General features: G+C 43.3%; 1 protein-coding gene across 2 annotated transcripts; it reads left to right on the top strand.

The window, feature by feature from the left end:
• The first annotated feature begins 3844 nt into the window (after positions 1-3844).
• On the top strand, positions 3845-17167 carry wdr81 (WD repeat domain 81). Of its 2 annotated transcripts, none has more exons than XM_048264320.1 (12): positions 3845-4074; positions 4702-5196; positions 5346-8896; positions 9039-9146; positions 9239-9432; positions 9534-9715; positions 9832-9997; positions 10209-10374; positions 10502-11332; positions 12160-12305; positions 12534-12716; positions 14831-17167. In XM_048264320.1, exons 2-12 carry the CDS (start codon positions 4838-4840, stop codon positions 15155-15157), a joined length of 6213 nt encoding a protein of 2070 aa, XP_048120277.1. In that variant the 5' UTR covers positions 3845-4074; positions 4702-4837; the 3' UTR covers positions 15158-17167. The 2 variants fall into 2 exon arrangements, with proteins under 2 accessions (XP_048120277.1, XP_048120278.1); XM_048264321.1 differs by having other exon boundaries at positions 3845-3997.
• Positions 17168-17346: the final 179 nt, after the last annotated feature.

Below are 17346 nucleotides of genomic sequence, written 5' to 3' on the forward strand. Positions count from 1 at the left end.
TTATTATTAGGTTGTTATTATTACTAGTCTAATATTATTCAATGTGAATATAGTAGGGGGGCCTATGTGTCTAATTTGGGGGCTTGTGGGATTCGCATGTTAATTTTTGGAGACCATTATATCTTTGCTCTAGGGGTTCTTAAGAGTAAAAAAAAAAATGTCTCCATTTTTTTGAAGGTTTTGAAGGACCCAAATCAAAGGTCAAATTCAGAAAAGGTCAAATTTGGTGTTTTGTCCATAAACCTCACATTGCCGCTATTATAGCGGTGCCAAAAAGCAAAGATATTCTACAAGGTAGTGTGCAAAAGTGGACCGCATAAACAATACAACATTATAAAACAGTTTTAGGCTGATGATTGATCTCTTTAACAAGAAATTGTGCCTAAAATTCTCAAAATTGTCCACTTAAAAAAAATAATACTTCAATATCAATACTATCAATTCATAATAGTGTGATTGAGTGTAGGCCTAGCCTGCTCTGCCAGTTCTTGTCTACACCCATTCAGAGTACAAAGTGCAGAGAACTCTGTTAAATCAAGTTAATAGACTTTTACATAGCTAGTACCAGCTGAAGTCTGTAAGGCCTTCCGTAGCCTATGTAAGTGTGAAGAAAAGAAAGGGTAAGATAGACAAACAGACAGGTGAGTGTGTGTGTGTGTGTGTGTGTGTGTGTGTAAGAGAGAGAAAGAGATACACTACCAGGGACAGTTGGCTGTTGAGCTGGCAATTATAGAATTTAGAATATCAAATAACCTGAAGCACATAATGCTCTGTTCTTCATGGTTGGTGATATTAGTGACCTTCTAGCCTTCTACATTTGAGCAAGCACATTTTCATAGTTCATGGTGGCACAGTCTAGTTAGGTTATATTCTGAGGTGTGTCTTTCTGTTAGTCAGGTGATGGCACACATATTCTAAAAGAAACAGATTTTGGGCTATGTATTCCGTGGCAGATGTGTGGACTGGTGAATGACCCATCACTAGAGACATATGCCAAATTTCTTGTTTTTGTCCATGTGAGAGTTTGGAGATGGTGATCACAGATCAGCCAAAGATTACATTGTTACAGTGCAGTTATTTTACAACAGAACAAAGCAGTTTGGCAGGAACTGCTACAAATCCACCTGTAACAGTAAGCATCTGCAGCATGCTAAGATTCGCTACTAGAAGTCATGTGAAGCAGGCAAGACTCAGTGTCTTCAGAAAAGACGTGGTAGACCATCTTCTGAACCTGCAGCAACACCTGCAACTGCATCAAGTCCATCTAGAGGGACTATTTACACTTGTTCAGCAGCAGCTGCAGCCAGCATAGATAAGTGCTTCTTCTGTCAGAAGCAGACAAAAAAGCGTCTTCATGAGGTGTCCTCTTTCAATGCAGGCAACCAACCAAAAGATATGAGTCATATTTTGAAGTCAATTACTTTTAACAGGTAGCCAGTGTAAGGATGCTAGGATGGGGGAAATATGTTCATATTTTTTGTGTGTGTGAGCAGCTCCATTTTGTATAAGCTGTAAGGTCTTTAGACGGGTATTATTACAGCCAGCGTAATAGCATTGCAATAGTCTATCCTTGAGGTGACAAAAGCATGGATTAATTTCTCGGCATCTGGTACGGATAAGGACTTCCTTATCTTTGAAATGTTCCTTAAATGGTAAAATTAAGTTTTGGTGATCTGTTTTATGTGATTATTTAGTGCTAGGTCCTGGTCAATTATAACTCCTAGGTTTTTAACAATTGTGGATGAGGTCAGAGGAAGATAGCCTGTGATGTGGATAGGATATCCCTCATCTTTTTAGAACCTAAAACCGTGACTTCTGTTTTATCTGAGTTCAAAAGCAGGAAATTATTCGTCATCCATGTCTATCTCTTATACATGTGTCAAGTTTGGCTAACAGGATTAATTCATCAGGTTTTATGGAGAGGTATAGTTATGTATCATCTGCTAAACAACAGGGGCCCCAGTACTGAGCCTTGAGGCACTCCATATTTTACCATAATCTGGGTAGATGGTTTATTATGGACCTGTACAAATTGTTGACGGTTAGGAAGGTATGATCTAAACCAAGCGAGTGCTGAGTCTTTGATGCCTGTCAAATGTTCAAGCCTAAGTAGTATGTCATGGTCTATGGTGTCAAAGGCAGCGCTGAGGTCCAGGAGGACCAGTATTGATACAAGGCTAGGTTTTTTGAGGGAGGGCTTAATAACAGATGTCTTAAACGACTGCGGTACATGACCTGAGGGGTATTTCACAAAACCTAGATAAGTGATTAAGCTGGGATGTTTTGGTTATCCTGGATGAATTTATCCTTGACTTGGTTTCACAAAAGAGATGGCACAGAAGTTACCATGGGGATTTATTCTCTGCACTTAACCTGGTCCCGTGGGCACTTTGGAGCAGAAATGAGAACGCGCACACATCCTGATTTACTTTCACCTGGCTTGACATAGTCGCTCCTACTCATCCTGGATTGGCATTAGTGAAACGAGTTGAGCTAGGATGACCAGACAACGCTATGTCAAACCTCGTTTTATCACTTATCTTGGATGTCTTAATTCTGCCTTTGTGAAATACCCCTCTGATAGCATTGAATTATTTAAAATCTAGAGCAAAACATTATCCAGGAAGGGGAGAGCAGTCTTAAGAAGGTGAGTAGGAATAGGGTTTAGTAGACTAGTTGCAGATGAGGAAATTGTGGAGGTGAGATAACATGTTGCGTATATGTAAATGAATTAAATGTTGTTTGAGGTCTCATCTGTGATTCTGTTATGTTTTTGCTATCTTTCAGCAATGGCGTATGTGTATTTGGTGAAACTGATTGGTTATTGATCTTATCTCTAATTGTTTGACATACAATCATAATACTGACATACAATCATACTGTTCAAAACAACTGTTTTGTGAACTTTATTCATCATAGCCAGTGATTTAGGCGAAATGTATGGTGTTAATTAGAGTGAAATATACAATTTCAAAAAAATAGGATTGAAACAGGTAAAAAAAATGTAGACATCATTTTTCTCCATGTTCAATGACCTTATAAGACAGTCCAACCAAAAATTAACATTCCAAACCCACAGAAATCACATAGGCCCCCTGACTAATAGCGGAAAAGCAAGTAGGCCTAGTATAGCCGAGGCTATTCGTATTTCTTGACGGAATAAAACAGGCTAGAGTAAAACGTATTAATTAAGGTAGGCTAGGCCTACTTCATATGCTGTACAGTCAGGCCTATCATCTAAATATACCAGCAAAAATTAAGAGCTTGTGTAAGGCTGTTTAAAAGTGCATTTCCGCGTTCACAATATAGGCCTGTTTAGCCTAAGTTTTAATTAGGGCTCTAGAAATGCAGATTAGCCTACTGAAGTAGACCCTGTCCGCATTTCTTAAAACCTTCACGGGAGTCAGAGATCAGAAGACAAATATGTCACGAGGTAGAGATTAGGGCATGTTTAAGAGGCCGTAGCTGGCGTAGCTCTTTGCCAAGGCACACACACATTCTCAGAGTGTGCGAGCTTTTGACAAAATAAAATGCCACACTACGCCATATTTTCCTAATACAGTCAATGCTTATTTTCAGTAAAATAATTTTAGGGCTATAGCAAGTGACATTTTTGCCAACAATGAAATAGAGATAGAATGCGTGATGAGGCGCAAGTGAAGCGTAATTAGCGTTCTGTAATTAGAGAAACGTTACCTTATCCATACTCTGGACAACTGTGAAATTCTATAACAATTTATGAAATTGATCACATCACTACGTACAAAATGTGTGTTTTTGTAAATTAACGCCTTCTTTATTTTTTTCTCCTTTATCGCGAACATTCTTGAACACACCCACTGCTCTGTCTGTCACGTGAGATTTCGACGCAACAACATGGCTGCTATCATCAGAGTGTTGGGACAAAACATCTTTGGGTAGCTACAGAGCTGCAGATGTCTCTTGTAAATAATGCATTCTTCGCCAGAAAAAGACTGGAATTACCGTGCATGACAAGGTACACATTATTCACTGTTCGAGAGAGAAATTATGGGACGTGATGTTATATGATCAACTGTTACGCTGAAGCTGGAGGTACGTGAATCATGAGCTAAGTTAACATTAGCTAATTTAGTTTGTCAAGTAACGTAAGCAAACTAACATCATTCCTTATTTACTTGAAGATGATTTAATCACCTTTAACATGAATCAAGTGTGAAAACAAAGCAAATACAATGACGCATGTGACTGCTTATTATTGTACAATCATCAGGCTAAAGCGAGATGTCTATTGGGTTCTCTTGCAACTTGCAACTCTGTTTCTTACCAAATGCAACGAAAGCATCCTTGTGTTAAGAAGTTATAGTCTAACTTATGCAGCTAGCTCCATTGTTTTAATGCTGACTTGATTGTAAGTGTACAATATTGTTTAGATAAGTCTTATTGCATATTTCAAAGGGGCACTTCTGTTTTTTTCTCTCTCGATTGTTAGGCACATTGGTATAATGGCAGCTATTTCCTGTACAGTTGATGGTATCATGTGAGCAGAAGAAATGCATTGTAGTCAGAAACAAAATGTCAGCAAGCCTGAAAGATTTTGCATACTAACTTTGTAAAATCGTTCGTGCATTTGGTTTAACTTAAATTTTGGTATGTTTTTTTTTTTTCTAACTTCGGTTCCTTTTGGGGAAGTGTTTCAATTTGCTTTTAATGTATTTTCAGGAACTGTGAACAAACTGCCAAACACGCCCTGATCTTAGAAGCTGTGAAATGGCATGAAATTTACTCTCCTAGAGGAAAGCAGCGATGTTTGAAGAATAGGATAAGTGTCTGTCCTGTTGAGCCTTAAGACAACGACATGGAGTGGCTGGCAGCGGCTGTGGAGAGGGACCTGGGGTTGGATCAACGCCAGCTGGGTCCAGGACCACGTCCTCATGAACTGGTCGCCCTTGTTCCAAGTCGCTGGGTGATGGGATTAAGAGAGCGAAAAGTAACCCGGTGTGCGCGCTTCGATGCCAGCTGTGAAGCAGAAATCTCCGCTCTCCTTCAAAGATCACAGGTGAAGTTACCGGCAGGGTGGACCCGGGTCCGCATCCAGGGGCTCAGGAAGAGCAAGTTGGGCTATCGTTTGGTAATTGACCCTGGTTGCTATGGTGAAGGACTTTCCCAGGACTCATTCATGAAAGCGATGAGTGGTGTATCCCACAGCAATGTCAGGTACTGTAAATCATAAATGTAAACTGGTTTAGTTTTGCTGTAATTTACTAGTAGCATACTGATATTGAAGTTTTCCTCAGTTGTAGATAAAGCAGGAAGCATTTAAAACGGCTATTAATGAAATCCTTATGTGTCTATCCATTGTGCAGAAATCTGTGGCGTGAGGCTCATCATTCCCTTGTGCAACCTTACGCTGGGCCTGTCGATTATACACAAGTGCAGGCTGTTGATGCAGTGCGACAGGCATTGCAGAAGCTCTTCTGCGTCACTTTCATGTCAACTGACAGGGTCTCCCCATCTCTGTCTCCTGCCAGGGAGAAGGAGAGGGAGAATCTGTTCTTGTCAAGCTCTGCTGCTCCCAAACAGAACACTGACAGTCTTTGTCCAAATGTGGTGCCTGCAGAATGCTTGCTGGAGTCAGGAGATGTGCTGTATGTGATTCTGCCTTACACTCAATATTCTCTTCAGGACATTGTATCATATAGCCCAGCTAAGCTTTCCAACAGCCATGCTAAAGTGCTGTTCATTCTGTACCAAGTGCTCATTGCTATGCGTGCTTGTCAGGCTGCAGGGCTGTCATGCGGTGAGGTGTCTTTGATGGACGTAGCAGTGGATGAGCAGCTCTATAGTCGCCTCAGTGTGTCACTGACACACTATGAGGAGCTGGGTGAGCACAGAGATGCTGCTGACTACATTACAGGTAAACAAGTGCCAAGAAGTATTGCAGTGAAAGACGATGCAGTTGTCAACAGTGGTGTGAGTGGACATCTATGCAGGGATTGTTTTGGGGACCTCAAATCTCTGGTTTTAGACTGGGTCCATGGTCGCGTCAGCAACTTTCGCTATCTGATGGAGTTGAACAGACTGGCTGGAAGACGGGAAGGGGACCCAAACTATCACCCAGTCTTGCCATGGGTTGTTGACTTTACTGTGCCATATGGAAAATTCCGTGACTTGCGGAGGTCTAAATTCCGTCTCAACAAAGGTGACAAACAGCTGGATTTCACTTACGAAATGACCAAAGAAGCCCTTGCAGCAGCAGCAGCTAATGGAGGAAGTGGAGGTAATTTCTCTGGAGATCTCGGTGTGTCAGTGGGAGCTGTTGGCACAGGGCCATCTGACCACCTTCATGTACCCCATCACATCTCTGACGTCTTGTCAGACATCACCTATTATGTGTACAAGGCCAGACAGACCCCCAAATCTGTGCTGTGTAGCCATGTACGATCCCAATGGGAACCCAACGAATACCCAGCCAGCATGGAGCGAATCCACAGCTGGACCCCAGACGAGTGCATCCCAGAGTTCTTCACAGACCCCTCCATATTCCGCTCCATCCACCCAGACATGCCAGACCTAGAGGTGCCTCCCTGGTGTAATTCATGTGAGGAATTTGTGGAGGTGCACAGACGTATCTTGGAGAGCCACGAGGTATCTCAGCAGCTACACCACTGGATCGACCTCACATTTGGCTACAAACTGTCAGGAAAAGAAGCGGTTAAAGCCAAGAACGTATGTTTGCACCTGGTGGATAACCACACTAATCTATCCTGCTATGGGGTGGTGCAGCTGTTTGACCAGCCCCATCCTCCCCGCCTTGCTCCTTATCAGTATTCCCCGCCAGAGCCTCCCTATCTTGGGCCTGCAGCTGTTCCTTCATGGCAAGTCCCAATCATTGCATCTGTGGCAGATGTTGTGGATGGATCGGTGCCAGAGGCCACTGGCTGCGAGTCTGGTGGCTGGACAGTCGTTGACCGGTATGACGACCTTGAACAGGGAATGGAAGCCTTGGACTCTTTAGGCGCACCCTCAGGCATGCCCTCATTAACATCATCCTCTGTTCCAGTTCCTTTAGTGAACCCTGCTGTTGGAAAGGCAGGTCTAGAGCACTCAACGTTGGCAGTATCTCCATCACCAAGTTCCCTGCCAACTGAGGGCTCGGGAAGCATCACCAATGCTTTGGGATCTGGCATTCGCGCCATGAGAGGTAGCACTAACAAGAAGCATGGTGAGAGTAGTCACAGTGCCCCAAATCCAGAGGATTTTAAAATAACCTTGCCAGAGGGATTCAGCCCATTGCAGCCTTTAGAGGAGTTGGAGAAGCTTAATAATTTCCTTGTTAAAGGTCTGCGTGCACACGTTGAGTCTAGCAAGCAGAAGGAACAAATGCAAGCAGCACCAGTGTCACTCACAGATCTCTTTCAGAGGGATATGCAAGCCTTGGGTGTGCTCATTGCAGAGATTTTTTGTTCATGCAAGCTGCGGGGGATAAAATCAGGCTCTCCCTTGAGACAGCGTTTCCAGGCTATCATGAAACTATGCTCTGCCAGCTTTAGGGATGTTCCATTAGCACTGCATCACGCCCTGGAAAATCTTCTGCATATCCACAGACACTCTAAATCAGACAATTTGCACTCCTTTCCATATCCATTACTGTTCAAATATGATCCTGTTTATGAGGGCCTTCCGCCACCAAACCCATGGCAGCTGCTCAGCCCGGCTCTCTCCCCGCTGCCTTTTCCAACATATTTCCCTTCTCTGCACAAGTTCATCTTCTCTTACCATTCCAAGATGGAATCTCCCAGTAGCACCCAAGGTCGCGACATTGTGTTCCATTTATGGCAGCAGCTTGAGACATTGCTGCAGGACAACATTACTGCAGAAGGGCTGGAGATCCTTCTGCCTTTTGTGCTTACATTGATGATGGAAGAGTCCACCGCAGTGTATGCTGCTTGGTACCTCTTCGAACCAGTTGCTAAGGTCCTGGGCCCACGCAATGCTACTAAGTATCTACTGAAGCCACTGATTAGTGTGTATGAGAATCCTAGATGTTTGCGCAGCCGTTTCTACCTCTACACCGACTGCTTTGTGCTGCAGCTGATTGTGCGACTTGGATTGCACGCCTTCCTGGCCAGCCTTCTGTCCCATGTCCTGCAAGTTATCACAGGTTTTGAAGGCTGCAGCAGGAATTCTGGCTCTACCTGGGGGACGGGTAAAGCTCTTAGAGGTGTCCCTGGTTTGGGAGAGGATGAGGAGGAGTACTATGAGTGTGACAATGGCACAACTTCTGCGGTTAGTGCAACTGGAAAGGCCAGAGGTGGTAGTGGCACTGTCAGTGGAGGGGTAGGTGACCCAGGACTGGTGGACTTCTCCTCAGGTGTAAGCCTAACTGACCAGGTCTTCCTGACTGAAGGTGAGGACTTCCAGAACGGATTTTATGTCAACACTGGAACAGCTGGGCCTCCAGGGGAAGTCAGTCTCCCTGTAAAACAACAGAACAGTCAGAATTCTGCAAGTAAAGACACAGACCAGGAATCCCTCAGTGTGGGGAAACTGAGCGACAAGAGCAGCGCCAGTGAAGTTTCCATTGGAGATGGAGACTCAGCCAGGGACCGTGCTAGCTTGAAATCCACTGACAGCAATCAGGACCTCAAGCAGGCTAGTGATGGGGAAGATGGTGGAGAGCTAGATGATGATGAAGACACTGTGGGTGGCAAAGAAGGCACAATGCAAAGAGTGTCCAGCCTGGAGCTTACCGTTTCTGGCTGTTTGGAAGAGTCAGGGGCTACTGTGGTGACACTGGAAGGAGAGTTCCTGAATGGCATGGAGCAAGGGGAGGCAGAAAAAAATATGGTGGCAGGAGATGAGGAGCCTGACTCTTCAGAGGACTCCACAGAAAAGGAGCACAAGATCCTGCTTGGTGAGTTCCCATTTTGTTATCTCAATTTATGGTTAAAACACGCAAAAGTAAATACTCTGTCTGTCTCTCAATGCTGTACTCCGAGTCAATTCAATTCAATTCATATTCATATTCAAGTGTCCTGTGATTCTGTGTTTTACAGATACTGTATGCAAGACAGTCAGATGGCTTTCGGCAAAGCTTGGCCCCACAGTAACCTCCAGATATGTGGCCAGAAATCTCCTGAGGTTGCTCACAACGTGCTATGTTGGTAAGCTGTTACATGACTTGCCACTACAGAGTATCATTTTGACTTGACAGCTTTGATCTCATTTGCCCCTCTTTACCCCTCTTTACCCATAGGACCTGAGAATCACCAGTTTGTACAACCTGTGCCAGAAGAAAGCAGCCTTGAGAGTGTTGGCAGTGTGTATGAAAAGAAACCAGTGGTTGGAGACCAGACGGCTGGCCCAGTTCTAGACTGTCTCATCCATGTAGCCCACCTTTATGGAGAACCTGTGCTGACGTACCAGTATTTGCCCTATATTGGTTACCTGGTAGGAACTGATCACTTTTCCCAAGTATCTGATACTGCCATGTCTATTTTTTTTTCCATTTTGTTATGAGCTGAACTGACCTACTTCCTGTACCATCTCAGGTGTCCCCGCCCTCCTCCTGTCGTCTCAACACAAGGAAAGAGGCGAGTCTGTTGGGGGCGGTGGTGTTAACCCAGAAGATCATTGTCTTTCTCTCGGACACCACATTGATGGATATGCTGATGAAGATCAACCAGGAGGTCCTCTTACCACTGCTGGACCTCTTGACTTCTCCTCAGATGGGGTAGAGCTTCATAACACCATCTAAGTCAATGTCCTAACCACAAAGTGCTTTCCATTAGCGCCGCTATCCGTGTGCTCTGTAATGTAACGTTGCTATAATGTCCCTGTGTGCATTAGCTTTCCCAGTGGGGTGCAGACACGCTCTGCTTTGTGTCTGAAGACCATCAGCCTCATGGCATTGATCTGTCTGCGCATCGGCAGAGAGATGGTGCTGCAGCACATGGCCGACACCCTCCGCAGATTCTTTGAGGTCTTCTCCCTGCTGCAGAGTCTGCAATTACAGGTGAACCATTCAACAGTGTGTCATGAAAAGAAGTGGTTTGATGATTAACTGTTGTTACTGGAAGTTAATGGCATACTTGGAGGTTTCAGAGTCATCATGTTGCATGTTACACTCGATTAATTTGTAAATAATTAGTATGATTTGTTTCTGACTCATAACCTATGCATTACAAGAAGCATGTAATTAGATATGAATTTCATTCCATTTTCAGATGGAGACTGCCCCTCGCAGGGAGGTGGGGGAGTGTATATTTTTGGATGCTTGCAATCAGCATGGCGATGATGTCACCTGTGAGCTCAGGGTCCTAGAGGAGCTGCAGGCTGTGTTCAATCCTGAAATGGCATATGCATCCTACATTCCTTTCTATTGTCTTATTGGTAAGCCCATCGCCTTAGAAATGGCCATTGCATCATGGCAAAATGGAAAATTTGTGATCTTTTTCTCTTTCTCTCTTTTTTTAAAATATATATCTACTCAGTACTTAACTTCCATTTTCATCAACAGGTGATCCAGGAATTTGCAAACTGGTACCCAACCATGAACTGGTTTGGCGTCTCGGGCAGTCATACCATGACAAAATAAACCCAGGTAGCCCAGACCCCAACTCAGCTGCAGGCCACAGACCTGAACAGCCTCCCACCTCTGTGGGACTGTCCCCAGGCTCAGGCCGACGCATCACTCGCAGCCCTTTCCCCACCCCCTCCTCCACTTCCACCCCACTAGGGGGAGACACCCTCCCAGAGTCGGGGACCTTTGGCAGCCATCTCGTGGGCAACCGGATCCAAGTCTCCCGGGAGTCCGAAATGGGAGTGAGCCCGATCTTGTCCAGCATGGACAACTGGGGCCGTGCGCATCCTGCTTACATTCCTCCAGTCACCTCCTCGTTCAGCTCGTCCTCCACTGTCCCGTCCTTCTCCGTCTCCTCCTCCTGGGTGCTGAGCTCCACGCCAGAGGACAGCGCCCTCAAGCAGAACCTGCCCCTGAGCACACGAGCCCTCCAGGGCAACTGGCTGGCCTACTGGCAGTACGAAATCGGGCTCAACCAGCAGGACCATTTCCACTTCCACCAGATCCGACTGCAGAGCTTTCTGGGCCACACAAGCACGGCCAAGTGTCTGGCTCCGCTGGCGGGCGAGGATTACTTCCTGTCGGGCAGCAAGGACAAGACGGTGAAGCTGTGGCCGCTATATAACTATGGCGACGGTACGCGGGAGATGGAGCCCAGGCTCACCTACGTAGAACATCGGAAGTCGGTGTTCTACGTGGGCCAGCTGGAGTCTCTGCAGGAGGTAGTGAGCTGCGATGGAACTGTGCACCTGTGGGACCAGTTCACAGGTGAGAGACAGACCCAACATGCCTGTCATGCACTTACCATGCACTTCCTTTTCTATGTAATATTGTCTCTTTGTTTTACCATTCTTTTGGCTTGTACTTCTGCACTCTCATTTTTGGTTGTCTTGTGGTTAGTGATGGGCAAATGAAGCTTTGGTGAACCACTGAACCACAGCAGTGTGAACCTAGCGACACTAGCTGAAAAGCAAAAAGATGGCCGCCACACATACATTTTTCAACATAAAAGTCCTTAGCAATTTTTTTGGTTACATATACTGGTTTGGGTAAGGACTTTTATGTTGAAAAATCTACATGTGGCAACCATATTGGATTTTTTCATTAGTGTTGCTAGCTTCACACTGCTGTGGTTTAGTGGTTCACCAAATCTTCATTTGCCCATCACTACTTGTGGTGTTTGCAAGGTGGTATTTGTTGGTCGCTTTTTGCAACGTAGCTTGAATGTTAGTCCTCACTGGCAAGTCATTGGATAAAAGCGTCTGCTAAATTAATACATGTGTACAGGTGTGCTGATAATTCTAATTCTTAAAGCAAAATTATTTATTGTTGATGCAGATTACTCCCCAAAATGTATGGCTTAATGGTATGTGTCTGTGTCAATTAAGTGATTTATATTTTCAGTTGCTATTTAGTACAAATGTTGTTAAATAATAGATGTTATATATATATATATATATATATATATATATATATATATATATATATATATATATATATATATATATATATATATATAAAATATATATATATATATATATATTTATAAAAATGTCCTTTGTTGGCCAATCGCTTTTTTATTGTTTTGGTACTAGGTAAGCAGATACGCTCTTATGAGGCATCGGATGGAAAGAACCCCATCACAGCTGTCACCGCCATGCCCGCGCCACATTGCAGCGTGGTGTTCGGTAGTGCCGACTCCGTCCTCCGTTTCATCGACCCTCGCAAACCAGGCCTCCAGGTACTGCCTCTCCGCCATCTTAAGTCTCATCCACTCATTCTGTAGTCAGTTGCGAGACGGGATTCCCCATCCACCCCTCCCTGAGCTCTTTACAAATGTGAAATGCATCCTCAAGGTTATTCCCTCCATACGGTCAAGCGTCTGAATTATTTAAATGGCATGTAATTGCATTGCTTGGCTAGAGTGTTTCCCGTTAATGTGGTTCTCGATGTCTTCTCTTCCTGTCAGCACGAGTTTCGGCTGGCCTACAACAACATGAGCGCGGGGCTGATCCGCAGCCTGGCCGTGAGCCCCGGGGGACGCACTGTAGCGGCGGGCTTCTCCTCGGGCTTCATAGTGCTGCTGGACGCACGCACAGGCCTGGTGCTGCGAGGATGGCCTGCCCATGAGGGAGATATTCTGCAAATGAAGGTATGTGCATGGTTGTATGCACATGTGTGTGTGTGTGTGTGTGTGTGTTTGTGCGCGTGTTTTTACTTTTATCTTTAGCCTATAGGTGTGCTGGTTTGTATTTTGGCTGGCGTGACTATGAGGAAAATATCCTGCAAATGAGGAAGTGTGTGGGTGTATTTGTACGCATGTGTGTGTGTGTATGTATTTCAATGATTATGATTATTTGTATTTCTGTGTGTGAATGTTTTGTGTTAAGTCAGGGTGTGAGAGTATTTATCAGTGTTTGTTGTATGTGTGTGTGTGAGCCTCCCTTTGTGTTGGTTTATTTGTAGGCAAGCCTTATTATTAATTCCTTTTTCTCTGGATGTAATGCTGTTTTGGGTAATGCATTTTAGCCATCCTCATAAGACAAGGGATTACGTGAATGAGTCATTCGGATTGAAGAACCTAATCTATTAATTAATTCATTAATTAATTAATTCATTAATTAATTCATTAATTAATTCATTAATTAATTAATTAACTGCTAGCCACTTCAGTAATCGGTGATGTTACATATTCATTTCTATGCTTAAAGTAGCAAACACCGGCTTTGAAATTGCTTTAGGTTCATGTTTTTGATATAATGGGCAGTTGGTACAATATAAATATTTCGTAAGATGATTCATTATATCACATAAACGGTCAGACCAGGAATCAATTAGTTGATTTCTAATCCTCTGTGTCAGTAATGTAAAAAATGTTTTGTTTTTACAGACACACTACTTATACACTTAGTGTACATGTTCGTACTGATCGCTTGTTGTTTTGTGTAGCTTGTACAAATCTGGGCATCCGTGGCCTACTGGTTAGGGAATCGGACTTGTGAGTGAAGGGTGGCCGGTTCAGTCCCTGACTGGTAGGAAAAATGTGGGTGGGGGGAGTGATTAAAACAGCTCTCCTGGTGCGGTGGTGGAATTGATAACGTAACATAGGTAAAATCAACATCTCTCATCTAGTAGAGTCAGTCATTGATCATCTTGCCTAGCGTTCATGGGCTTCGGAAAAACCTTTTTCCGAGTGAAAACATCATCATTCCGTGTCATTCACGTCACGTAATGTGTGAGTCAAACTGGGGCTAGATTTTGCCAACAGAGTTGCCCAGTTAAGGGCTCGTCATCACTTTTGTCGTCACGTTGTAGTTCGTTTGTAGTCCATGTGGCCTTTCATGTCCAACAGTTTTAATGTGAACTTGGGAATTTGCTGTTTTTGTCACTTGAAAGCTGCATATCTTTCTCTCACGAGCATCTTACACTATATTTTAAGCAAATACAGTTGTTTGTTTAGGATTAGTGAGTGTATGTTTTAACCTTTGTTGTGGCATCCGTGTTTGTCACACATTCCGACGGCAAAGCACTTGAACACTTGCTGTCGGAAAAACAAAGTAGCCATGGGGGCGGTCCTTGTCATTCCGAGGTGCTCTGAATGCACCAATAGTATCCTCAGCCTGCTCTATCCAAGTCTGCTTCAGATAACTAACATGTTAAAAACACCATATGTCGTAGTCATGTATTCGTTACATGCTGAGTGCTAATAGACATTTTGAGCCCATTTTGTTAATTTATAAATCGGGACTGTTGTGAGAAGTTTCAAGTTCTTCATGGTTGGAGTGAAAGTTGTACCCTTGTGGGTTTGTTTGAAGCAGTCAACACACACCAGTAACTAAACAAACTTTATTTAACCCAAATCAACAGGTCAAGGATTTTGACTCAGAGGCCCAGGTTTAGGCAAATATGGACATGGATTAGTCATTATAGAGGCTTCAACACAAGTCTCTATGTTCTTGCATTTGTTTTAGACTAGGTTGTGCCTTCCTAATAAATAAACTCCATTAAATTAAAGAACCTATGTGTGAGATTCGACTTCATCTTAAATGGCTTAAATGTAACAGAATTCTATTCCTAATACAAAGCTTTTGTATACAGATGTTACACAGTGTTCACACATCTGTACCAGGGCCATTCGGCACACATACATACATACAGTAAATGCATACATTTAGGCATGCATACTTCTTGTGCTCAGGGATGTGACGGAAATGAGTGGCAGTGATGAGTGTCATCTTGTGTGTGTGTGTTTGTGTGTCTTGCCAGGCTGCAGAAGGGAACCTGGTCATCAGCTCCTCCTCTGACCACACCTTGACGGTGTGGAAGGACTTGGAGCAGAAGCCTCTGCACCAGTACCGCTCTCCATCGGATCCCATCCACACCTTCGACCTGTACACCTCCCAGATAGTCACCGGCACCGTGGCCAACAAGATAGGCGTCTACTCCATGAACGACATCTCTGCCAGCCCCACCAGCTTGACCAAGCTCAGCTCCGAGAACTTCCGCGGGACCCTCACTAGCCTGGCGGTGCTCCCCACAAAGAGATTGCTGCTGCTGGGCTCAGAGAATGGGGCCATCCGGCTACTGGCCTGAGAGCCAAAGCCCTCAGCAGCAGCAGCAGCAGCAGCAGCAGCAGCGGCAGCTGCAGCCTTGGCCATTGGTTCATGAGTGTCCTTTTCCCCAAAGCCTGTCTGCTGTGTCAGCTGTAGCTCCAACTCAGTTAAGAATGAGACTTAATCTCTGGATAAGACCAGAGGAAATCACTCAATTCTTTTTCTTTTCTTTTTTTTCTGGCTAAACCATGGAGGGCCATGTGACTCTTTCAGCCTTTCAAGCCTCACACAACAAGGACCTCACTTAGTACCCTTAAAGCACTGTTGGTGACCAAAATAGCATTTGTAAGAGAAAACCCACAATCAAGGATGGCTTCATTAGTGAGAATATGTAATGGAAGTCATACAGTTTTATGATTTTTATGGGGTTATCTTAAGAAATGATGACTAGTTACTGAGATATATGAAATTCCTGTCACTTACTGGGTTGAATATTCTTTATTGGAATGGATCGCAAGAACTGCTCAGGAAAGAGGAGCCAAGTCAAAGTGGTGATGTAGTGTTTACACTCTCCAATCAGATGTCTGAGAACACCAAAAAAAATCATCAGAGGAACAGAAAACACAAAGAAAGACACTGTGAGATTCATGGACCTCCCATCATGTCTCCCGATAATGTCACAAAGGCGCTAGATGCACTCAACAGCTATGCAGTATTCATTCGTAATTTTTTTTATTGTTCCATTTGCAGGACACCCAGCGTCTTCTATTTCATCTCTGAATCCCTGTGTGCAATTCGGTAACCTTTTTCAGTGGGCGATGTTTATTGGAAGCAGTGTCCTTCAGATGTTCACTGGGCTCTATGTGTCTTATTTAGTCACTGCGAGAGACTGGGCGCCTTGGTGCCAAGGCCACATGCACAGCAGTGGTTGACTCTGACTACATTGCGAGGGGTCCAGCTGATAGCTCTGATGGTACATGCTGAAGCCTGTTTCATGTGATAGATATACGTTGAAATACTGGGATTTCGATCTGCACTTACTGATAAGGCTAGATGGTTTGTTTTTGTTGTGTACTTTAATCGATACAGATTTACTGATTTGCATAGACACAATTTCATGATCTAACTCCTTGCTTAACTGCTACTAAAACCCACATTTTAAAAAAATATTCTGCCAGGTGTTGACAAACATTACATCAGCGCTAACTGATGTAATTAAATGTACTAATATAGTAAAGTTTTTTTACATGTTTTGTAGGTCCCCTAAAAAAATTGCATCATGTTGGAAATATGCAGTTTATATCAATCTCTGACTCCCTCAAAACAGTTGTATTAACAGTTTGTCTTCTAATGCAAGACGGAGTTTGTGTTGACGTGATTATAGACACAAGCAATAGTTCCCCAACTCTATTCTCACTTTCCCCTAAGGTTTGTCTCCTACAGAACTGTTACTACAAGGCTAAAATTGATGTTTAACGTCTGTGTAGAATCATGCCTAACGATTCATTGAAAAGTGTGCACTGAAACATACACACATGGTTACAAACAAACAATTTGTGTGTCTGTTAATTACATATTTAATTGAAAATGCATCCTTTATAATGTCCTAGACCTGAGAATATATTTTGAATTTTTAATGATGCCCGTCCCCTCTTTGTATACGGTAAAAAAATATTTAGTGGTAAAGCTGTTGCTGATTCACCGATAGAAGAACTATTTGTAATTCACACATTAGTCATTTTTCACTGATTGACATCAAACATGACATCAGAACCTCTCTGATCACACATTTCAGCCTTAAAGCCCAGAATGATGTAACTTCATTGTAGTCATTGTTAATTGAAGTTCATCCAAGCTTTGAAATTTTAACCTCTGATTTTTTTATATACCAATATCAAAAGTACATAAACTGAAATGATCGTTGAATAATCATTTAATCATAAGAAAATGTTGGTTTTACATGTGAATTTGTCCTTTTTGAGCACACAAAAGATCAAAACAAATGCTTATTTTATTTATTAACAGGTTTAATAAAGTATTATCTCTAGAATGATGAGTGAGCATTTTCATTTGTTAAGATTCACCTAGCAAAACACATTTTATTTGGTAAATAATGTTTGCTAAACATATTTGAATTTTTGTGATAAATGTAAGCCATTTCCTCTTAAGGAGCTTGCAATGAAATGGAATGGAAACTATAGCGCCTTTTAATGCCACATTGGATCTTTG

This window comes from Alosa alosa, chromosome 15 (genome assembly GCF_017589495.1).
Source record: "Alosa alosa isolate M-15738 ecotype Scorff River chromosome 15, AALO_Geno_1.1, whole genome shotgun sequence".
Classification (NCBI taxonomy): Eukaryota; Metazoa; Chordata; class Actinopteri; order Clupeiformes; family Clupeidae; genus Alosa; species Alosa alosa.